At 41.8% G+C, this 24,804-nt stretch overlaps 2 protein-coding genes across 2 annotated transcripts; one reads left to right on the forward strand and one right to left on the reverse strand.

Annotated features, from left to right (window-relative positions):
• Window positions 1-658: 658 nt before the first annotated feature.
• On the forward strand, window positions 659-4,916 carry LOC108434024 (extracellular calcium-sensing receptor-like). Its single transcript, XM_037540180.1, has 6 exons — window positions 659-894; window positions 1,062-1,362; window positions 1,498-2,274; window positions 3,114-3,338; window positions 3,783-3,906; window positions 4,003-4,916. Exons 1-6 carry the CDS (start codon window positions 659-661, stop codon window positions 4,914-4,916), a joined length of 2,577 nt encoding a protein of 858 aa, XP_037396077.1.
• A 4,263-nt stretch (window positions 4,917-9,179) lies between these two features.
• Window positions 9,180-13,766, reverse strand: LOC108434025 (extracellular calcium-sensing receptor-like). Its single transcript, XM_017708938.2, has 6 exons — window positions 13,534-13,766; window positions 13,077-13,377; window positions 12,096-12,872; window positions 11,681-11,905; window positions 11,013-11,136; window positions 9,180-10,093 (listed from the first exon to the last, which is right to left on the reverse strand). The coding sequence occupies exons 1-6, from the start codon at window positions 13,764-13,766 to the stop codon at window positions 9,180-9,182; spliced, it is 2,574 nt and encodes an 857-aa protein (XP_017564427.2).
• Window positions 13,767-24,804: the final 11,038 nt, after the last annotated feature.

Below are 24,804 nucleotides of genomic sequence, written 5' to 3' on the forward strand. Positions count from 1 at the left end.
GTGTTCTTTTTTATGTACTTTGTTATGTAAAGCAAGTCTCACATTGTGAAATCTACTATATTCATGCAACTTCTTATTATTGTTGGTGAGATGTATTTATATGTTATGAGATTTATTGTGCTGGAGCATGGGTTTACTTGGTGTAGGCTAGTGTTTACCATGAAGGAGAGAGCATATGGATAGGATTGACATGTCTTCTATTTCATCTGCGTTTCAAGTGGCTTTTCTGTCTTGTTCCTTTAACAAAGAGCATGTTGGAGCAGACATTACAGCCTCACCTGACTTTTCTTCTGTCCGATGCCAAATTTTATATGTTGCTCTCAAATGTCGTGTTGTCATTTTACATCAGGCAAAAATAAACTGCATTGGGGATATGGTGGCACCGGATGTAACCAAATAAAATATGCTGAAATTCAAAGTCTAAATTATGACCTGTAGTGCTGAAGATTATGAGGCCTGCAGTTACTGTAGCTCAGCCTCTATAAGTATTTTCATGACATCATTCAATAGACCAGTGCAATACATCATTGCAGTTTCTACTAAAGACATAACCACGCCTCCTGAGTCTGAGCTCAGAAACACAGTGTATCATACAAAGCTGGCTATATAAAGGCAGTCACTCTGGCTTTCAGAGAGCTGTGGAACAAGCAAGCATGCCATGCAGCTCACTTCAAGACTGATGACATTTTTATCAATGCTTTGTATAACTGGACTCAGTCCAGCAGCATGTAAAGCTGACCCAGTCAGCTGCAGGCTGTGGGCTGAGCCTCAGATGCCTGGTCTTTCAATGAATGGAGACTATATAATCGGAGGCATTTTTTCTATTCATTTCTACACCAGCTCAGAACAGAACACCTACACCAGACAGCCACTGCAGCCACAGTGCTCTGGGAGGTCTGTCTGTGAGTGTAGTGAGCAGTTGGGGGGAGCATGCAACATAAATTTTAATAATCAATTATTCACATTTTTGCAGTCATCCACTGCTTATTACGTTAGTGACTTTAAAACAGCAGAAACTTTGGTTGTTTCTAAAAATTTTCATAATTTATGTTTCTGAACAGTATGAATTTCAGGGGGCTGCACTTCGCTCGTGCCATGGAGTTCACAATCTATGAGGTCAACAACAGAACAGATCTCCTGCCGGGAATCACGTTAGGATACCAGATACACGACTCGTGCGCTGCAGTGTCGATGGCTGTTAAAGTTGCATTTCAGTTTGCAAACGGCGTGGAGCCATTTTACAATGATACTGATTCCTGTTCAAAATCTGCAGCTGCTGCTGTTCCTGCTCTCGTGGGAGATTCGGTTTCCACTCCCTCAATGAGTATGGCCAGACAACTGGGTCTTTTTGGAATTCCACAGGTGATTATAAGCTGCGCCAAAAGATGCAATATTGAAATAAACTGAATGACTATATGATATTTCACATATAAGCGATAGAGTAAAACAAGAGTTCTCAAATAACGTTTCTATCTTCTTTGTTACAATGAATAACAGGTGAGTCCCCATGCAACCTGCGCATGTCTGAGCGATAAGCGTCAGTATCCTGCCTTCCTCAGGACCGTACCAAGTGACCACCACCAAGCGGACGCACTGGCAAAAATGGTGAAGTATTTCGGCTGGACATGGATTGGGGCAGTGCGCAGCGACTCAGACTATGGGAATTATGGAATGGCGTCGTTTCTAAAGGCTGCGCAGGAGGAGGGAATCTGTGTGGAGTACTCCGAGTCCTACTACAGAACACAACCGCGCAGTAAACTGGAGAGAGTGGCGAACGTCATCCGGAGATCAACAGCGCGGGTAATAGTAGCGTTTCTTGCTCCAGGCGACATGAAGTTTCTATTAGAGGAACTGGCGAGACAGCCGCCGCCTCCACTTCAGTGGATCGGCAGCGACGCGTGGATTATAGAACCAGAGTTTCTGCGCTTTAACATGTGCGCTGGGGCGATAGCATTTGCCGTCCCTGGCTCGGTGATTCCAGGTTTCCGTGAGTTTCTTCTGGATCTCTCTCCAGCACAAGCACTGAAATCTCCTCTGCTAACGGAATTTTGGGAGAGCTCGTTCAGCTGTAGCCTAATAGGCTCCTCAGGGGGCGCGCGGGAATGTGATGGCAGTGAGGATATGCGCGCGCTGCAGAACCCGTATACAGACACGTCGGAGCTGCGCGCATCTAACCTGGTGTATAAAGCTACGTATGCCATAGCGCATGCCATCCACGGTGTTATCTGTAATGACACGCAGTGCGACAAGAGCGCTAAATTCACACCATGGCAGGTATAAAAACATGACCCTTGTAAACAGCCACTAGCTTGTCTCATAATTGGCATTAATGTGACTTTATTGTTTAAGCTGTCTACATTGCATTAATCTATCTGCATGAAGTTGGCTACATGGGCTTTTCATCTATTGTGGTGGATCATAGTTGTTTAATTAGTAACACCAATGTCAGTGTTTTTGCGACACATGAAGCTTTCAGTGTTTTATCCAAATTGTATCTCTACACAGTTTTCAGTAACCACAACGTTAATGATTGATCCCCCAAGTTTTTCCGTTAACGACTTGTTTCTGTTTCGCAATTGTAATAATAATAATAATAATAATAATAATAATAATAACAATAATAATAATGGAACAGGTGGTGGATCGGGAACAAGATTTTTTAATCTTAATCTAAATGCTGATGTCTTTAAATGAACATTTATTGTGCATATTTATACTAATTTTAACACACCATTGATTTAAATGGGATATGTGTAATGCATTTATTGCCTCTCATCATATTTTACTATCCCTAAATTCACTGCCCAGTTATACAATTTTTCATGAATAAACTTGCAAAGAAATTCACTTAAAAAAACAAAAATCGAAGTGAGTCGTTACTAGTTCATTTAGGAATAGACTAATTAAATAGTAGACGTCATTTATTCTGGGATTTATATTTACTTTGAGGCTTTTTTCTCGATTTTAAATAGCAGAGACACCAATCGCCACCACAGTGGGGGAATAGCCCACATAAACTTTCGCAATGTGTCACCATGTCGAAATTCATCAGTGATACATGAATAGTTTTATAACACATTAATTAATCACAGTCGAATTATGTGTCATTGCAGATACTCGACCAGCTCAAGAGAGTGAACTTCACTACAAAGAATGGTTTTCAGGTCTGGTTTGATTCCAATGGTGATCTTGCGGCCGTCTACGACCTCATAAACTGGCAGTTTATGCAAGATGGCACAATAGATTTCATCACTGTGGGTCACTATGACTCCTCCAGACCAACGGGCCAGGAGTTCAGTATGAGCAGAGCTATCAGCTGGGTGGGGGGACAGACCGAGGTACAGTGCATGTATTCTTTCACTGTTAGAGTGAACACATATAATTAACTGGCTTATCAAAGTTGTCAAAAATAGTCAAAAACAAGCTTACAATACTGTGGTTACAAATATTTTAAATTAATAATAATAAAAATATTGACAAAATTCACAGAAAGTTAATCAAATCAAACCAGGAATCTCAAGCAAAAATAGTAACTAAAAGTATCTATTTTGTGTTGTTGATTGCCTGACATGAGTATAACTAACTAGCAATGAAAACACACTGACACACATACACAAGAAACCCATTAAACTTGCCTTAGTTTCAAAGGGGGTTTCCTTGCATTTGTGTACTTACTGTCTGTCTAAACAGATGCCACATTCAATTGTTTAACTTTACAGAAGTAACATAGGCTGAAATTTCTCACTCAGTCAATGATTTGTGTTTGTGTAATATCTTTTCAGGTGCCAAGATCTGTGTGCAGTGAGAGCTGTCCTCCAGGAACCAGGAAGGCTGTGCAGAAAGGAAAGCCAGTCTGCTGCTATGACTGTATACCATGTGCAGAAGGAGAGATCAGTAACATGACAGGTTGTATATCTGAATACAGTGGGCAGTTTTACTGGGGAGAGTCATAATTCAGTTTTTCATTCCCATATTTCTGAACATGCTTTTTAAATCTCTCAGACTCTTTGAACTGCTTGCATTGTGCTCCTGAGTTCTGGCCCAACACCCAGCGAGACAACTGCCTCCCCAAGCCTGTGGAGTTCCTGTCCTGGGATGACACTCTGAGCATCATCCTGACAGTGTTCTCCATCGCTGGGGCCTTCATAGCTGTATGCGTGACTGCTCTTTTCTACAAACACAGAACTTCTCCCATTGTCCGAGCCAACAACTCAGAGCTGAGCTTCCTGCTGCTCTTCTCACTGACTCTGTGTTTCCTCTGCTCTCTTACTTTCATTGGTCGGCCCTCTGAGTGGTCCTGTATGCTGCGCCACACAGCATTTGGGATCACCTTCGTCCTCTGCATCTCCTGTGTTCTGGGGAAAACAATAGTGGTGTTAATGGCCTTCAGAGCTACACTTCCAGGCAGTAATGCCATGAAATGGTTTGGGCCTCCACAGCAGAGACTCAGTGTTCTCGCCTTCACTCTCATACAGGTCCTTATTTGTGTTCTTTGGTTGACAATTTCGCCTCCTCTCCCCTTAAAAAATCTAAAGCACTACAAAGAAAGGATAATACTGGAATGTGGATTAGGTTCAGCTGTAGGTTTCTGGGCTGTGCTGGGTTATATAGGATTTCTGGCTCTTTTGTGTTTTATTTTTGCTTTTCTGGCTCGGAAGCTGCCTGATAACTTTAATGAGGCCAAGTTCATCACATTCAGCATGCTCATATTCTGTGCAGTGTGGGTTACCTTTATCCCAGCTTATGTCAGCTCTCCTGGAAAGTTCACGGTAGCTGTAGAGATATTTGCTATTCTGGCTTCAAGCTTTGGACTGATTATTTGTATTTTTATTCCTAAATGTTTCATAATTGTTTTTAGACCAGAACGGAATACTAAAAAACATCTCATGAATAAAGTGCCCTCTAAGGCTCTTTGAGTCCCTGAAGTCAGTAGCAAAAATAATATTTGTGAATATGTATACTTTCAGCAAACTTCATTTACAAAAATTTTATAAATTTTAAATGTACACCAATGTAGAATCTATGAAACTTAAATGTATGCTTTTTATATAATCTTCTAAAATATCAGCCTTATGTTGTCTTTAAATGTTGCACTTGAGGAAAACGATGTTCCCTTTACAACCATTGTCAGCATGCAGCTATGGTGACAGTGTTAAGTCCATTGTTTATTCAAGCTAGAAAAATCAATGCAGCTTGTGTTGTATATTACTGAGTGGCTCTGTAAAAACCCTTTTTTTTTCACTACCAGGGATTGATGGCAAATGGCAGGATTAAACCCTTAACAAACACTTCCACTCTGCTATGTTGCTGTTCACTGATCTATTAGAAACAAAAGGAATATCCTGTTTACTGTGGACCATCTTTCATGATCATGTAAACACAGCAGTACTTCTTCCCTTTTGGCATTCTACACCTATATCATGATGTCATCACTTTTTTTATATAAGTAATCCTACAACATATTTTTTCAAACCGATGTTTATCCACCTTATTTTTCATGAGACCATCATCATGGCTGAAGGATCTGGTTATGAATCTGTGACAGTGTCATTTGTCACCATTTATAAGTAAGTCAAAAAAAGTGTACTCATTTTTCCAGTTAGCCTCAATAAATGTTTCTGAGGCATTCTGTAATGTAGTTTGCAGCTATCAGTCCAGCCAAGTAAAAATGAAATTACAGCAAGAACTGCCTGCAATTCTATAAACATAAATAGCACACAGCTTCAGTAGACATCAGATAATGCTCTTGTAGGTCAGCTGAGGGTTATATGTGGGCTGTGTGGACTAGAGCCTGCCAACAGATAACCCTGCATTGAGCCAGTGTAAGTCAGCTCTCAGAGGGCCCACATCACTGAACCCACAGCAGGCCCTAAAGGGTTTCTGTTTGGGCAATGCACTAAAGGGCTAGCCCGTAGATAGCCCGACACAGGCCCACCATGGGCCTCTCTACACTGGGCCCTCATCATTTAGACCACTGTGGGCCCTTTGAGTGATTTGAGTGAACAGTACACTGTTGGGTTTGCTCACAGATAATTTAACACAGGCTTTGTGTCTTTGGTCAAGGTGAAAATGCCCAGGTGTGGTGTCACATGCCTGTTTACAACACTATGATTTGGCCATAGAATGAAACAAGCTGTTCTCCATTTTTAAATTTAATTCAAAGTTTTCCAGGATCTTGTTAAACATGTGGGAGCTGAAGTTGGCTTTCTATTCACCAACAATGAAGTTATGTAAAGATTGTTATACTGACTCTTCTGCTATTTGTTTGTAATGAAGACGAACTGGAACACAGATCTTTTTCATAAGTCATTTTGTGTGTATGGCTGTCTTTTCACAATAACCACAACACAATATACACCACAAGTTCCAAAAATATGTTTAAATATAGTAAGCATATAGACTTGTGTTCATATATAGTTCATATATTTGTATGTATATTGTTCATTTTTTCATAAATGGTGCAGCAGGTTAGGTAATGTGAGATATCCATCCATCCATCCATTTTCTAAGCCGCTTCTCTGTCAGGGTCAGGGAGGGGGGTGCTGGAGCCTATCCCAGCACATTGGGCAGAAGGCAGGATACACCCTGGACAGGTCGGTAGTCCATCGCAGGCAGATTACTTCTACATTTTTTCCTGATTGAAAGCACTAACACTGCACCAAATATTACACAGCCACAGCACAGAATAGCTCAAACAATACATGTGCACATCAACAAGCTGACAACTTATTTAAAATAAATGTCTCTCCTACTTGGAATGATCACTCTCAAGAGTCTCCTCACATGACTGCTCCTCCCATGTGCCCACACAATTCTAGCTGGGGCAGTCGTCGAGGTTAGGGAACTGGCCCTGTGACCGGAAGGTTGCTGGTTCGAACCCCAGCACCGACTGTCCATGACTGAAGTGTCCTTGAGCAAGACACCTAACCCCCAATTGCTCCCTGGGCGCCGTGGATGGGGCTGCCCACCACTCCGGGCAAGTGTGCCCCCTAGTGTGTATGTGGTGTTTCACTTAACGAATGGGTTAAATGCAAAGGTGGAATTTCCCTGGTTGTGGAAAAAGTATCACTTAATTTAATAACTTAATAGCAGGATGCTACATAGCCCCCCGAGGTTCAACCAGAGTCCCTGTAGCGTTTGGTGGTATTCCATCGCGGCCCTCGGCAGCAGGGGTTTTGGAATGCTCAACATCCTAGTAAAAACAAACATGCTCCTCAGCCACGCATGCCCCCAGTCCTTACTCTGGGCCATCAGGTCACAGCAGTGCAGAAACAAAGCATAGTGTCCTCCAGTCCATATATGGCGGAACTCCTCAATACACATTGGGGCAATCGTCATGTTACTAGGAATGGCAGTAGCTGCAACAGCTTCCTCCACTGCCCATCCAATGACACAAATAAATGTGTGGCTCATGTTCACTGGGGCCCTAACTTTCAACCTTGGGCATCTACACTGTTGGCGCCTGCTCAAAGCATCTGTGGAGGGTCACAGTCAATGCCACCAGGCCACTATGCTGCTCCCCCAGCAGGTCCTCACCAGGCACTGGCCAGGGTTCACTGCACAATCTTACCATGTTATTTCCTCTGCTTTTTCTTACACAGTCCTAAGCGGGACTTCATTTTCTCTGCCATTTGCCTTGAGTTTGCCATGAGAACTCCTCTCAAGTACACTAGTGGGGCACCATCCCACTTCTGACACTAGTGTGGCATGAGCAAAGAACAAGGACACATTGTGATTTAAAGATTAATACTCTTTTCTGAACAGGCAGCAAGGGAGAAACACTGCTTAGCACTGATGAAACAGTTAAGAAAGTACACAGGTCACTTCTAGCCATAATACTACAAATTATACCCCTACAGCCCAACACAGAGTACCACAAAATAATTGATGCACAGCATGACATTCTGATATTTTACCATTGGGTTTTCTTCTCCAAGTAAAGTTTGACAGATAACGTGAAGGATTTCCATGAAAATTAAGCTAAAAATTTTATGTAACTCTTGAAAAAATAAAACAAAATTTTAAATGTTTATAATTTTAGTAACTTAAGGTTTATACAGTGTACAAAATGATGCTGAAAAGTCCAGTTGAAATATTAATTGAATCTTCATTTCACTTGAACTTGCAATACAGTATGTTAACCAATGTAAAAAACTATTTATTTTTCTTTCTTAATATTACAAATTCATCTAACTCAAAATTTGAATCTCACCTGACTACTTTTTTAAGTTTAAAAATTGCATCATTTTTTACACTGCACAACTGATGTAAGCCAAAGATTAATATTTCAGTCTGAATTGTCTGGTTTCATATTAAATTTTGGTTACTTTTTTTATTATTTTAGAGCACATAAACATTTATTGAAATAAACTATCATTAAATTATTATGTGATATATTAATGTAGTATGTAATGATTTTTTTGTTATAATTTTTCTGTTTGTAATTTATTAACTCTTCAGAGGTTTTACAGTGGCTGGGGACTTATTCTACTACTTTAGATACTGATTCAAAAATGTTACTTTTGCTTTTATTTTCCCAAACTACTAAGTGACCTAAGCATATCTGAACTAATGAATAGGCAGAGAGTGGGAGGTTTAGTGAAAAGCCTTGGGGATTTCTATAATGCACATAATTCTGAAGAATTCCAATGTAAATGCACAGCTTTTAATTTATTGACTTCTTATAGCAGGTAGGTAGGTCAAATAAACATGTAGACAGTGTTTGTTTAATATCCATTGTTCAATTACTGGAAAAATGAAAGAACATATAAAAAAACAGAAAAGAAAGGAAAGGAACAGGGATAAATGATGCTATTAGCAAATGTTTAACAAAGTATAGTATAGAACTACTTACATAGAGATAGTGATGACATCATAATAGGATGTAGGTGTGGATTATAGTAGGCTGAGATTACAGTAGATTATATAAAGTTAATTCATGTTGATATAAAAAGATTGCCTAACTATCTTTAAATTAAATTTAGGTTTCAGTGATTATACATTAGAATACAGCTCACAAATGTTGCTGAAATTATACATATTATACATATGCATAAGAGACAGTTTGTCACAATTGTGTGTTCATGAGGTTGGTATCATTTCTAACATTCATGATTTATAACTTTAGACAATGTCTTGGATAAGGCCTTCAGGGTACTTTTACTACTGACTTCAGGGTCTCAAAGAGCCTTGGAGGATACTTTACCCATAAGGTGTTTCTTGGTATTCTGATCTGGCCTAAAAACAATTATAAAACACTTGGGGACAAAAATACAAATAATCAAACCAAAGCTTGAGGCCAGAATAGCAAATATCTCCACAGCTACAGTGAACTTTCCAGGAGAGCTGACATAAGCTGGGATAAAGGTAACCCAGACTGCACAGAATATGAGCATGCTGAATGTGATGAACTTGGCTTCATTAAAGTTATCAGGCAGCTTCCGTGCAAGAAAAGCCAAAATAAAACACAGAAGAGCCAGAAATCCTATATAACCCAGCACAGCCCAGAAACCTGTATTTGAACCTAATCCACATTCCAGGATTATCCTTTCCTTGTATTGTTTTATGTTTCTGAAAGGAGAAGGAGGAGATATTTTTAACCAAAGAACACAAATAAGGACCTGTATGAGAGTGAAGGTGAGAACACTGAGTCTCTGCTGTGGAGGCCCAAACCATTTCATAGCATTACTGCCTGGAAGTGTAGCTCTGAAGGCCATTAACACCACTATTGTCTTCCCCAGAACACAGGAGATGCAGAGGACGAAGGTGATCCCAAACGCTGTGTGGCGCAGCATACAGGACCACTGAGTGGGCCGACCAATGAAAGTAAGTGAGCAGAGGAAACACAAAGTCAGTGAGAATAGCAGCAGGAAGCTTAGCTCTGAGTTGTTGGCTCGGACGATTGGAGAATTTCTGTGTTTGTAAAAGACAGCAGCAACACTTAGAGCAATGAAGGCCCCAGTAATGGAGAACACTGTCAGGATGATGCTCAGATTGTCATCCCAGGACAGAAACTCCACAGGCTTAGGGAGGCAGCTGTCTCGCTTGGTGTTGGGCCAGAACTCAGGAGGGCAGTACCTACAGTCCAAAGAGTCTAAGAGGTCAGAAAAATAAAGTCAGAGCCAGTTGACACAACCCTACAAAGTGAGTGGCATTGCCTTTATAGAGTACATTACAGTTGCACAAACGAATAAAGAGAATTTGTTCTTTCGTCGTTCAGAACAGATACAAGTTTGCAGATTAGAGATGGGGACTGGAGTTACTGACTTCAACTAATGTGAATTTACTCGTGACTCAACTCTGATTCGCCTTAAAATGACTAATGATTTGACACTGACTGATTAAATTTTGGTCTAAGAAACAAAAATGTATAAATTACAAGTGTCAACCTTGATGTACTAAATGAATAAAACTTTTTGTGTCTGACTTTTCCATTTAATTTTGCTATGGCCATGCATACCAATTACTGCAATGCTGTTCTTTAGTTGTTCTCATGTAAGCTTAGATACAGCTTAAAATAATTATGAAAAATCTTTATTCTGATGGACAGAACAAAGTGCTACATATAGTAAATGCAGTGTTTAAAGGAAAGAGGCAAAATAATGTGGAATTGAAAGCTAGCACACAGCTCACACATCACATGCCAGATATTCTGACTTGCAAATCTGAAACCAAGGTCTTCACTTGGACCTGCATGCCAGAGACATGAGACATGACTCAGACATGGTGAGGAGAGAGAGAGAAAAAAGCTGAAGGAGACTAACAGAGCTGAAGGAGCAAATCTACAAAAAGAGTTCACCAGTTTGTTCACATTTGTATGCATTTTCTGGTTATTATCACTCCTCTAAATGTTCATTACAAACATTTTGGGGCCATTAAAAATTAGCACTCCCAATACAGGCTTAGCCTCCCATCCATAAACCTCTAGAGATGTCCCTGAGACAAACTGAGAACAAAGGCAAAAGATGAGGGTGCTAAATTTTTTTATTCTGCACTGTATTATGATACACAACCTGTCCTGTTGCTGATCTCTCCTTCTGCACATGGTATACAGTCATAGCAGCAGACTGGCTTTCCTTTCTGAACAGCCTTCCTGGTTCCTGGAGGACAGCACTCACTGCACACGGATCTTGGAACCTATGAAGGGCATCAAAGAAAGAGTTATGTATTTACTTAGACATCTATAATCAGAAATCATTACATGGTCCATTCCTGTGCCCCTAGAGTTTGAGTTTAAAAACCTCTATCCTATTTTTTTGTTTTGTTTTTCCCATGCTGAGAACCACTTATGAGGTACCAAAAGCACAAAATATACTTGCATGTCACTATTTTATAACCTTTCTTTATTCCTTACAATTTAACAGCACTTTTTTCGATAGTGTATTAAGGCTGATACAGAAAAGTTCGGTTTTGACTGGCTGAGTGATGAAATAGCCATAACTGTGAAGTGTAAATTTTGCAGAGAATTTGCTGTATGCCGAACAGGAGGTAATATGTAAATATGTTGCTTCACAAAACAGGCTGTTTTTGCAGTATTGATATTTGAACCATTTGCACAGAGCGGTACTTTGGAAAAAAAAAGTTTATAAACCACATCAGACTCTTACTTTCAAAGAGAAAAGCAAGAAAATTGTGGTTTTCCATGACAGGCCCTTAAAGAGTGGAAGGAATTATACTGTACCTCTTTCTGTCCCAACACCCAGCTGATAGCTCTGCTCATACTGAACTCCTGGCCTCTTGGTCTGGATGAGTCGTAGTGTCCCACAGTCACAAAATCCAACCTACCATCTTTGTTAACCTGCCAGTTTATGAGGTCGTAGACGGCCACAGGATCACCATTGGAATCAAATGAGACTTGATAACCATTCTTTGTTGTGCAGTTCACTCTCTTGAGCTGGTCGAGTATCTGCAGAGGGACACGGTTCTGGTCACAGAATTACATTTCTCAACTTGCATCTAGTATAGAAAACGTGATTGAGTAGTGCATAACATGATCATCGGTATCAATATATTAATATGCATAAGTAATACACAAACCAGGCAAGCTTATTTTAGAGATCTGACAAAATGTGGGCTTAAATTAAATATTTTGATACCTGCCGTGATGTGAATTTAGCGCTCTTGTCGCACTGCGTGTCATTACAGATAACACCGTGGATGGCATGTGCTATGGCATACGTAGCTTTATACACCATGTTAGTCACGCGCAGCTGCGACGTGTCTGTATATGTATTCTGCAGCGCGCGGATATCCTCACTGCCGTCACATTCCCGCGCGCCCTCTGAGGAGCCTTTTAGGCTACAGCTGAACGAGCTCTCCCAAAACTCCGTCAGCAGAGAAGATTTCAGTGCTTGTGCTGGAGAGAGATCCAGAAGATATTCACGGAGACCTGGAATCACCGAGCGGGGGATACTAAATCCTATCGCCCCAGCGCACATGTTATATTTTAGGAAACCTGGATCGGTGATCCACGTCTCGCTGCCGATCCACTGAAGGGGAGGCGGTGGCTGTTTTGTCAGCTCCTCCAACAGTAACCTCATTTCACCTGCGGCGAGAAACGCTACTATTACCCGGGCTGTTGATCTCCGGATGACGTTCGCCACTCTCTCCAGTTTACTGCGCGGTTGTGTTCTGTAGTAGGACTCGGAGTATTCCACACAGATTCCCTCCTCCTGCGCAGCCTTTAGAAACGACGCCATTCCATAATTCCCATAGTCTGAGTCGCTGCGCACTGCCCCAATCCATGTCCAGCCGAAATACTTCACCATTTTTGCCAGTGCGGCTGCTTGGTGGTGGTCACTTGGTATAGTCCTGAAGAAGGCAGGAAACTCACGCTTATCGCTCAGACATGCGCAGGTTGCGAAGTGACTCACCTGATATACATTGTAATAAATACAAAAGATCCATTAAATAAATCGCATCTGTATCTTGCTTTTTCGTTTTTACACTGCCTCTTTTGCTCTTATTCTAAATAGGCGTCATTTAACAGTCATTAACTAAAAGTTATGCAGATTTCCCAGTGAGAAAGCATTAGAAATACGACTTTTTAGCTGGTACAAAATAAAGCAGATATTTACCTGTGGAATACTAAAAAGACCCAGCATTCTGGCCATACTAATGGAGGGGGTGGAAGAAGACTCTCCAAGGATAGCAGGTACAGCCGCACCAGCAGATTTTACACAGGAATTAGTGTCGTTGAAAACTGGCTCCAAACCGTTTGCAAACTGAAATCCCACTTTGATTGCCATTGGAACAGAAGTGCACGAATCGTATATCTGGTATCCTAAGATGATTCCCGGCAGGAGATCTGTTCTGTTGTTGATCTCGTGGATGGTGAACTCCATGGCGCGGGCGAAGCGTAGCTCCCTTAAATCCATGCTGTTTAAAGACAACAGTAAAATTTTTCAAGGATTTCTTATATTTCCATTATAAAGCATTTCACAAATACAACTAACTCATGCCGGCACAAACAGTCATATCATAATTATAACTTTGTAATTCTAAAGAAGCGCCCTGCTGGCTGTGCTGTCAGACCTCCCCGAGCACTGTAGCTGGAGTGGCTGTCTGGTGTAGGTGTTCTGCTCTGATCTCGTGTAGAAATGAATAGAAAAAATTCCCCCGATTATAAAGTCTCCATTCATAGAAAGACCAGGCAACTGAGGATCAGTCCACAAGCTGCAGCTGACAAGGTCACCTTTACAAGATGCTGGGCTGAGCCCAGTTATAAACATCATTGTAACAAACATGAGACTTGAAGTGAGCTGCATGGTGCACTAGGTGGCTCCCAGGCCTCTGAAGGCTGGCTGAACCACAGTGCTTTAAGTAGCCACCTCTGTATGATGCCCTTTCAGTGTGGGTGTGAATTTGGCACAGGAGGCGTGGTTATGCAAAACGTCATGATGAAATCTTGCAGCGTGTTTTTGGTCTATCACAGACTTTTGGTAAAGAAGACTGTAGGCCTCATAAGCCTCAGAATGAATGCACCACCTACACGTATTTAGACAGACATTTTATTGTTTTCACTTTTGATATGCTCTTACATTCATAACGTCAAGACTTCCCATGTGAACTCAATGCCCTGAATAAAGCCTCTATCTTCTGGCTAAAACTCGTTTTCTGAGCCCATTTAAACCCTCAAGTTTACTGCTTGGTGACCGTACTGATGTTAGCTTCCATTTTTGGAGGTTTCAAGTATTCCCAATCACAGCTTCTTATTTACAATTCCCATGCTTGTTTGAATTCTGTCACAGTATGTGGCTACTCGAGTTTCCTTCACTCCACAAAAGAAAAGAAGATGCCAAAAAATGTCTTTTGTTCCAGCATGTCGTACATGTGAACGTACGGTTCCCCCGCCCTATGCTATCTGGAAGAAGGTACCGCAGGATGCGGGCACTCACAGCCAGATTGTGCAGCAGTTTCTTTCTAAAATTCATCAGGTCCCTCAAACTCCCACGCACTGATAAACAGACACAAACTCAGCTAATACACAATGAATCAGCAACGTAGTCAATTTGTACGTTTTAGTCAGTTCGCGGCTTACAAACGGGCGAGGTAGTGGCAACATCAAATTTAACAGTTACACATATACATAACAAATGACATAAGATGAGATACTGTAATGAAATAGATTAATTACAATTCGCACTGAAATACTCAACCAAATACTGTTTATACATAAACAAAAGAACGAAAAACCCATTTTATAGGAGAAATGTGTGATATTAACATGAAGCCAACACTCTTTAATTAAACGAGACTGAGGCTGGCCCATTCCAACTTAAATAGCGCAGCAGTTCCATTTTGGCGCATCTAGAGGTGCCCGCTAACTGATACACAATTTATAGTGGAATGAAAACTTCGCATGAGATGGCGAAAAAGTAGCTTCAGTTTCGTTGCAGTGACCATAGACATTCCTGATTGAATAAAATAAAAAATTAAAACACTGAATGCTGTTTTTGTTTTGTTTGTGTTGCACATACATGTTGCACGATTACACGCATACTGATCTGGCAGAGAAGGGAAGTTTTTGCAGCTTTCAGCCCCATTTGATTTGTTTTTTTCCAAACCTGAATTTGGTTAATGATTATCAACATACAAGTTCCTAGGATTGTTGAGAATATAATAATAATAATAATAATAATAATAATAATACTAATAATAATAATAATAATAATAATAACTAGAGTAAAAAAATGGTAATTAAATTTATTGTTGGGCAATGATTATATGAATAAATTCAACACAATTTTGTTATTTTGGTAGTCCTAATATACCCTGAGAAGAAATGTATTAACCGCTGTTTTCCTTTGCCTCCCAAGTTCTCTAGGCCTAACCAGTATTAGCTTCGATCTCAAAACTTTGCCAACGTTTTGCTACAGTTTCCAGCTTGAACAACATGTTTGGTCAACATGGTGAGAAATGGTGGGCAAGGTACGTTTTATGTTGTTTGATGGGTGTCCAGAGATGTTACCCAATCAGCAGTGTATATAAACCCCACCCGATTAAAAAGGCACTGCAACTTGGTCTACGCAAAATTTGAAGAATATTTTTAAGTATTTTGCACCTATTTGAACCAATTTCATCATGCTCCGAAAATTATTTGGGGAAATAAAACGTGAGAATGGCCTTACAAGCTTGAACGCACTTTTCCGTTTAATGCTAGGAGCAGCTCGATTCTAAACGGCAGTTGCCACGACATCACAATAGTTCCTCTGGGCTAATTGTCCGCCTAACACTTTGGTAATTTGCCGAGAAAGTGTTTACAATGCCAGCTGCATCAGAAGCACAAAAGTAATGCTGTCAGAGGGTGTCACAACAGCTATTAAACACCTAAAACGATTTTGGAAAATGAATGCTGTGACCACATGGGCAAGAATAGACCAGAATGTCAGTGTCTGTCAGCTTTGGCTTGGACACGACCAAGGTAAGGCATTAGCAAGAGTTGAAGCTTGCTGGCTTTATATCAAGACATCAGTAACAGCTAACTAGCTAGCTGCCTTTGTGTCAAGGACCAAATTGCTGAATGTTAACCTGTAGCTTGCTAACTTAATGCTCTTAACCACAAAACAACACCAAAACTGTTGAAGAAATGTAATGACTAACTTACATTACTAAATTGTATTAATGCTGCCTCTATTTTAATGTTGTGGCACTCAAATGAGTTAACATGCATTACCAGAGGTAGGCTCTGAGTTAAGACTTTCTTTAGCTTAGACTCTGTTGGATACAAGGCTGTCTTGTGGAGCCTAGTGCTTAATTGTAATCAGAATCTTAGCCCAGGGTAGCAGGTGAGCTCTGGAATTGCCTATCCACAGTGCAGAAGACAGGTTTCATTTCAGCCCTGGCATCCTTCCATTTATTGCACTTTGTGGCCTTGATGGAGACTTCAAAGAGCTGTATGACTCCAGCAGCCCTGTCCTCAGCCTTGCACTTCTTAATATCATCCTTTGATGTTACCCTCAACCAGACTCAGAGCAGGCAATGTTCTGGACCTTCTATTCAGCAGAACTTCCTCTGCTTTGGATGTTACAGTAATTCCCCTTCACTGCTCTGATCACCACTTTCTATCTTTCACACTCTCCCTCCCTTTTACTCCTGTCTATACCACTGCTTCATGCTCTCCTGCTTGATATAACCTCCACACCATTCCTCCCTTGTCTTTCACTTCAACTATCATGACCACCTTTTCTAATCCTGCCTCACTATCTTCTCTGTCCCTGGACACAGCTACAGATGTTTTCCTTTCTAAAGTCTCATCTGTAATTTTGTGTTCTCTCTCCTTCAGCAAAGCAAGATACTCCCCTGGTGCAGGTGTCCTGCACAGCAACTGGCAAGAGCTAAGGATGGCAGAGGGAAGGTGGAAGAAATCTGAGCTTGACTCAATTCTTCACTCCTAACAATATTTCCTTTGTTAGTTCTCACTTGAAGTTACTGCTGCAAAGATTCGTTTCTACAGAGGGAAACTGGAAGCATCAGCATCTGATCCATGCAATCTCCTCAACTCTCCTCTTCCTCCTCCACCCTCTTATCTTACCCCTGAGGATTTTGTCACCTTCTTTTGAAGAGAAAGTGAATAGAATATGCCTGTCTTTTCCCTGTGTCACCACTCCTTCCACTAGACCTTGTCCTGTTGTTCACAATCCCCTGGACACATATAATGTCCTACAACTGATCAAATCCAGTAATCCAAATATTTCTCCAATGGATCCCATGCCATTGACTTTGTTCCAATCAATCCCCATAGATTTACTTTCTTCATCACGTTTTTAATAAACTGATAGGATAACTCATTGCTATCCGTTAGCATTAGTTTCATTTTCCAGTTTTAAAAAGGCTTGGATGTATCTATGCTTGGTTTCGACCAAACTGAAAAACCTTCTTAACATTTTACATAAACATTCAATTCAGAGTGGCTGGGTACCTTAGTGGCTCAGAATGCTGTGTGAGTAGGCAGTCATGAAACAGTAGCAGAAATGACAGATTTTTTTAGCATTCTTCCGGCTCAAATTGCATAGTGACAAGGATCTCTGGTTAGGTTCAGTTTCTGGCACTGTTTTGTCTTCTTCTGACTTGTCGTCTATTGTTCCCTTTAGTACTGAGTGTTTTAACTGCCGTGATAAGGGGAATAACACGATTATTTTGTACAGAGGAGCCTTGCGTTTGCAGTGCTTTGGCACGGGTTGTCAAATGCATTAGTATTTGTTTCTGTTCTCATTATGGAGTTACATTAGGTAGAGTGAGAGGGGAGTTGGATCTCTGCATGGCAGGCGGAAGTGGCGGCTCTTGTGACTGCAGGAAACAGCCACTTCACCGTCTGAGCAAGCGCACATCATTACTATATATATATAGTATATATATATATATATAAATTTCCTGCCTTCCGCCCAAAGACTGCTGGGATAGGCTCCAGCACTAATTATTTATTATTGTTTGCTGTAATAATTTTACGAATGCTTTACAATAAGGTGAAATTAATTACTACCTTTTGTTAACATTAATAAACCGTGAATTATAAAATAAACTTTTATAAAGTTTAACACTTGTATTAAATGTCATTTCTTTTGAATATATTTTAAATTATTCGTTTGTGTATTACTGAATACAATTATATATATATATATATATATATATATATATATATATATATATATATATATATATATATATATATATATATATATATATATATATATATACCCCCACACCAATCTACCAAACTTCTCAGGTGGCAGAGCAGTGCTGTGACTAGGACAGAACAAATGCACCTCAAAAGCAGAAGCACTTCAAAAAATAATAATAATATAGTGCTGGGAAATTCATTGAGTCATCCATGAAGACAGAAAAACAAAATTCAGGTATCTTCCTGAATTAGTATTTCAGTTGGGACGTCAGCTCTGTCTCACTAACCTGTTTCTGTATGCAGTGAAAAGACGCATTATCAAGCGTTGAAAAAGTTCAAACCATTTCAACTTTTGCAAATGCAACGCATTCTGAGGTGGAGGCAAAAGACGAATTAAAATCTAAGATGGAGAACAGTAGCGAGGGAATGCACTCTTTTCCTGTTCTATATGACTTCTTTGTCATCTGCTTGCCTTGGTGGACTGCCATAGACAACATTTTGTTTTGATGGCCCACATATTTTGTGTCTACCAGCCGCGTACACGCCTTCTGAAAGGACAAGATCTGCATGCCTGTGCGTCTACCTGACCGCCACTTTACTAGAAGTGCTATTAGTGAGGGTCTTTGCATTGTCTAGTATGCAGGAAAACTAAAAGTGACGGTGGCTAATAAAAGTGACGGTGCGGTGGAGATCCCTAATAAAAGTGACGGTGGAGTGGAGGTCGCTAATAAAAGTGACAGTGAAGTGACGGTGGTGTGGAGGTCGCTAATGAAAAATGACGGTGGAGTGGAGGTCCCTACTAAAAGTGACGGTGGAGTGACGGTTGCTAATAAAAGTGACGGTGGAGTGGAGGTCGTTAATAAAAGAGTCGGTGGAGTGGAGGTCGCAAATAAAAGTGACGGTGGAGTAGAGGTCGCTAATAAAAGTGACACTGAAGTGACGGTGGTGTGGAGGTCGCTAATAAAAGTGACGGCAGTGGCTGTAACTAATAAAAGTGAGCCAGTAGTGGCCAAGTGGCGATCGCTAATAAAACTGACGGTGAAGTGGAGGTCTCCAACAAAAGTGACGGAGCAGCGGAGGTCGCTAAAAAAAGTGAGATTGGAGTGGAGGTCGCAAATAAAAGTGACAGTGAAGTGACGGTGGTGTGGAGGTCGCAAATAAAAGTGACGGTGGAGTGGAGGTCGCAAATAAAAGTGACAGTGAAGTGATGGTGGCTAATAAAAGTGACGGTGGAGTGGAGGTCACTATAAAAAGTGACGGTGGAGTGGAGGTCCCTAATAAAAGTGACGGTGGAGTTGAGGTCGCTAATAAAAGTGCCGGTGGAGTTGAGGTCGCTAATAAAAGTGACGGTGGAGTTGAGGTCGCTAATAAAACTAACGGTGGTGTAAGGGTCGCTAATAAAAATGACCGTGCAGGAGGGTCGCTAATAAAAGTGATGGTGGAGTGGAGGTCGCAAATAAAAGTGACAGTGAAGTGACGGTTGCTAATAAAAGTGACGGTGGTGTGGAGGTCGCTAATAAAAGTGATGTTGGAGTTGAGGTCGCTAATAAAAGTGACGGTGACGTGGAGGTCGCTAATAAAAGTGACTGTGCAGTGGAGGTCGCTAAATGAATGTGACATTGAAGTGACAGTTGCTAATAAAAGTGACGGTGACGTGGAGGTCGCTAATAAAAGTGACTGTGCAGTGGAGGTCGCTAAATGAATCTGACATTGAAGTGACAGTTGCTAATAAAAGTGACGGTGCAGTAGAGGGTGCTAATAAAAGTGACAGTGGAGTGGAGGTCGCAAGTACAAGTGACAGTGAAGTGACGGTTGCTAATAAAAGTGACGGTGGAGTGGAGGTCCCTAATAAAAGTGACGGTGGTGTGGAGGTTGCAAGTAAAAGTGACATTGAAATGACGGTTGCTAATAAAAGTGACCGTGCAGTGGAGGTCGCTAATAAAAGTGACGGTGGAGTTGAGGACGTTAATAAAAGTGACGGTGGAGTGGAGGTCGCAAATAAAAGTGACATTGAAGTGACAGTTGCTAATAAAAGTGACAGTGGAGTGGAGGTCGCAAGTACAAGTGACATTGAAGTGACAGTTGCTAATAAAAGTGACAGTGGAGTGGAGGTCGCTAATAAATGTTACAGTGAAGTGACGGTGGTGTGGAGGTCGCTAATAAAAGTGACGGTGCAGAGGAGGGTGCTAATAAAAGTGACAGTGGAGGTCCCTAATAAAAGTGACGGGGGAGTGACGGTGGAGTGACGGTGGAGTGGAGGTCGCAAATAAAAGTAACAGTGAAGTGATGGTGGCTAATAAAAGTGACGGTGGAGTGGAGGTCAATATAAACAGTGACGGTGGAGTGGAGGTCACTATAAAAAGTGACGGTGGAGTGGAGGTCCCTAATAAAAGTGACGGTGGAGTGGAGATCGCTAATAAAAGTGACAGTGAAGTGAAGTTTGCTAATAAAAGTGACGGTGGTGTGGAGGTCGCTAATAAAAGTGACAGTGAAGTGACGGTGGTGTGGAGGTCGCTAATAAAAGTGATGGTGGAGTGGAGGTCGCTAATAAAAGTGACGGTGGTGTGGAGGTCGCTAATAAAAGTGACGGTGGAGTTGAGGTCGCTAATAAAAGTGACGGTGGAGTTGAGGTCGCCAATAAAACTGACGATGGTGTAAGGGTCGTTAATAAAAGAGACGGTGGAGTTGAGGTCGCTAATAAAAGTGACAGTGAAGTGAGGGTGGTGTGGAGGTCGCTAATAAAAGTGACGGTGGAGTGGAGGTCGCTAATAAAAGTGACGGTGGTGTGGAGGTCGCTAATAAAAGTGACGGTGGTGTGGAGGTCGCTAATAAAAGTCACGGTGGAGTTGAGGTCACTAATAAAAGTGATGGTGGAGTTGAGGTCGCTAATAAAAGTGACAGTGAAGTGATGGTGGCTAATAAAAAGGACGGTGGAGTGGAGGTCACTAATAAACGTGACGGTGGAGTGGAGATCGCTAATAAAAGTGACAGTGAAGTGACGTTTGCTAATAAAAGTGACGGTGGTGTGGAGGTCGCTAATAAAAGTGACAGTGAAGTGACGGTGGTGTGGAGGTCGCTAATAAAAGTGACGGTGGAGTGAAGGACCCTAATAAAAGTGACAGTGAAGTGACGGTGGTGTGGAGGTCGCTAATAAAAGTGATGGTGGAGTGGAGGTCGCTAATAAAAGTGACGGTGGTGTGGAGGTCGCTAATAAAAGTGACGGTGGTGTAAGGGTCGTTAATAAAAGAGACGGTGGAGTTGAGGTCGCTAATAAAAGTGACAGTGAAGTGAGGGTGGTGTGGAGGTCGCTAATAAAAGTGATGGTGGAGTGGAGGTCGCTAATAAAAGTGATGGTGGTGTGGAGGTCGCTAATAAAAGTGACGGTGGTGTGGAGGTCGCTAATAAAAGTCACGGTGGAGTTGAGGTCACTAATAAAAGTGATGGTGGAGTTGAGGTCGCTAATAAAAGTGACAGTGAAGTGATGGTGGCTAATAAAAAGGACGGTGGAGTGGAGGTCACTAATAAAAGTGACGGTGGAGTGGAGGTCGCTAATAAAAGTGACAGTGAAGTAACAGTTTCTAATAAAATTGACGGTGGAGTGGAGGTCGCTAATAAAAGTGACAGTGGAGTTGAGGTTGCTAATAAAAGTGACAGTGGTGTGGAGGTCGCTAATAAAAGTGACAGTGAAGTGACGGTGGTGTGGAGGTCGCTAATAAAAGTGACGGTGGAGTGGAGGACCCTAATAAAAGTGACAGTGAAGTGACGGTGGTGTGGAGGTCGCTAATAAAAGTGATGGTGGAGTGGAGGTCGCTAATAAAAGTGACGGTGGTGTGGAGGTCGCTAATAAAAGTGACGGTGGAGTTGAGGTCGCTAATAAAAGTGACAGTGGAGTTGAGGTTGCTAATAAAAGTGACAGTGGAGTTGAGGTTGCTAATAAAAGTGACAGTGGAGTTGAGGTTGCTAATAAAAGTGACAGTGGAGTTGAGGTTGCTAATAAAAGTGACAGTGAAGTGACGGTGGTGTGGAGGTCGCTAATAAAAGTGATGGTGGAGTGGAGGTCGCTAATAAAAGTGACGGTGGTGTGGAGGTCGCTAATAAAAGTGACGGTGGAGTTGAGGTCGCTAATAAAAGTGACGGTGGAGTTGAGGTCGCTAATAAAACTGACGGTGGTGTAAGGGTCGTTAATAAAAGAGACGGTGGAGTTGAGGTCGCTAATAAAAATGACGGTGGTGTAAGGGTCGTTAATAAAAGAGACGGTGGAGTTGAGGTCGCTAATAAAAGTGACAGTGAAGTGAGGGTGGTGTGGAGGTCGCTAATAAAAGTGATGGTGGAGTGGAGGTCGCTAATAAAAGTGACGGTGGTGTGGAGGTCGCTAATAAAAGTGACGGTGGTGTGGAGGTCGCTAATAAAAGTCACGGTGGAGTTGAAGTCACTAATAAAAGTGATGGTGGAGTTGAGGTCGCTAATAAAAGTGACAGTGAAGTGATGGTGGCTAATAAAAAGGACGGTGGAGTGGAGGTCACTAATAAAAGTGACGGTGGAGTGGAGGTCGCTAATAAAAGTGACAGTGAAGTAACAGTTTCTAATAAAATTGACGGTGGAGTGGAGGTCGCTAATAAAAGTGACAGTGGAGTTGAGGTTGCTAATAAAAGTGACAGTGGTGTGGAGGTCGCTAATAAAAGTGACAGTGAAGTGACGGTGGTGTGGAGGTCGCTAATAAAAGTGACGGTGGAGTGGAGGACCCTAATAAAAGTGACAGTGAAGTGACGGTGGTGTGGAGGTCGCTAATAAAAGTGATGGTGGAGTGGAGGTCGCTAATAAAAGTGACGGTGGTGTGGAGGTCGCTAATAAAAGTGACGGTGGAGTTGAGGTCGCTAATAAAAGTGACAGTGGAGTTGAGGTTGCTAATAAAAGTGACAGTGGAGTTGAGGTTGCTAATAAAAGTGACAGTGGAGTTGAGGTTGCTAATAAAAGTGACAGTGGAGTTGAGGTTGCTAATAAAAGTGACAGTGGAGTTGAGGTTGCTAATAAAAGTGACAGTGAAGTGACGGTGGTGTGGAGGTCGCTAATAAAAGTGATGGTGGAGTGGAGGTCGCTAATAAAAGTGACGGTGGTGTGGAGGTCGCTAATAAAAGTGACGGTGGAGTTGAGGTCGCTAATAAAAGTGACGGTGGAGTTGAGGTCGCTAATAAAACTGACGGTGGTGTAAGGGTCGTTAATAAAAGAGACGGTGGAGTTGAGGTCGCTAATAAAAATGACGGCAGTGGCTGTAACTAATAAAAGTGAGCCAGTAGTGGCCAAGTGGCGATCGCTAATAAAACTGACGGTGAAGTGGAGGTCTCCAACAAAAGTGACGGAGCAGCGGAGGTCGCTAAAAAAAGTGAGATTGGAGTGGAGGTCGCAAATAAAAGTGACAGTGAAGTGACGGTGGTGTGGAGGTCGCAAATAAAAGTGACGGTGGAGTGGAGGTCGCAAATAAAAGTGACAGTGAAGTGATGGTGGCTAATAAAAGTGACGGTGGAGTGGAGGTCACTATAAAAAGTGACGGTGGAGTGGAGGTCCCTAATAAAAGTGACGGTGGAGTTGAGGTCGCTAATAAAAGTGCCGGTGGAGTTGAGGTCGCTAATAAAAGTGACGGTGGAGTTGAGGTCGCTAATAAAACTAACGGTGGTGTAAGGGTCGCTAATAAAAATGACCGTGCAGGGGGGTCGCTAATAAAAGTGATGGTGGAGTGGAGGTCGCAAATAAAAGTGACAGTGAAGTGACGGTTGCTAATAAAAGTGACGGTGGTGTGGAGGTCGCTAATAAAAGTGATGTTGGAGTTGAGGTCGCTAATAAAAGTGACGGTGACGTGGAGGTCGCTAATAAAAGTGACTGTGCAGTGGAGGTCGCTAAATGAATGTGACATTGAAGTGACAGTTGCTAATAAAAGTGACGGTGACGTGGAGGTCGCTAATAAAAGTGACTGTGCAGTGGAGGTCGCTAAATGAATCTGACATTGAAGTGACAGTTGCTAATAAAAGTGACGGTGCAGTAGAGGGTGCTAATAAAAGTGACAGTGGAGTGGAGGTCGCAAGTACAAGTGACAGTGAAGTGACGGTTGCTAATAAAAGTGACGGTGGAGTGGAGGTCCCTAATAAAAGTGACGGTGGTGTGGAGGTTGCAAGTAAAAGTGACATTGAAATGACGGTTGCTAATAAAAGTGACCGTGCAGTGGAGGTCGCTAATAAAAGTGACGGTGGAGTTGAGGACGTTAATAAAAGTGACGGTGGAGTGGAGGTCGCAAATAAAAGTGACATTGAAGTGACAGTTGCTAATAAAAGTGACAGTGGAGTGGAGGTCGCAAGTACAAGTGACATTGAAGTGACAGTTGCTAATAAAAGTGACAGTGGAGTGGAGGTCGCTAATAAATGTTACAGTGAAGTGACGGTGGTGTGGAGGTCGCTAATAAAAGTGACGGTGCAGAGGAGGGTGCTAATAAAAGTGACAGTGGAGGTCCCTAATAAAAGTGACGGGGGAGTGACGGTGGAGTGACGGTGGAGTGGAGGTCGCAAATAAAAGTAACAGTGAAGTGATGGTGGCTAATAAAAGTGACGGTGGAGTGGAGGTCAATATAAACAGTGACGGTGGAGTGGAGGTCACTATAAAAAGTGACGGTGGAGTGGAGGTCCCTAATAAAAGTGACG

The sequence above is a fragment of the Pygocentrus nattereri genome, chromosome 7, assembly GCF_015220715.1.
Source record: "Pygocentrus nattereri isolate fPygNat1 chromosome 7, fPygNat1.pri, whole genome shotgun sequence".
Lineage (NCBI taxonomy): Eukaryota > Metazoa > Chordata > Actinopteri > Characiformes > Serrasalmidae > Pygocentrus > Pygocentrus nattereri.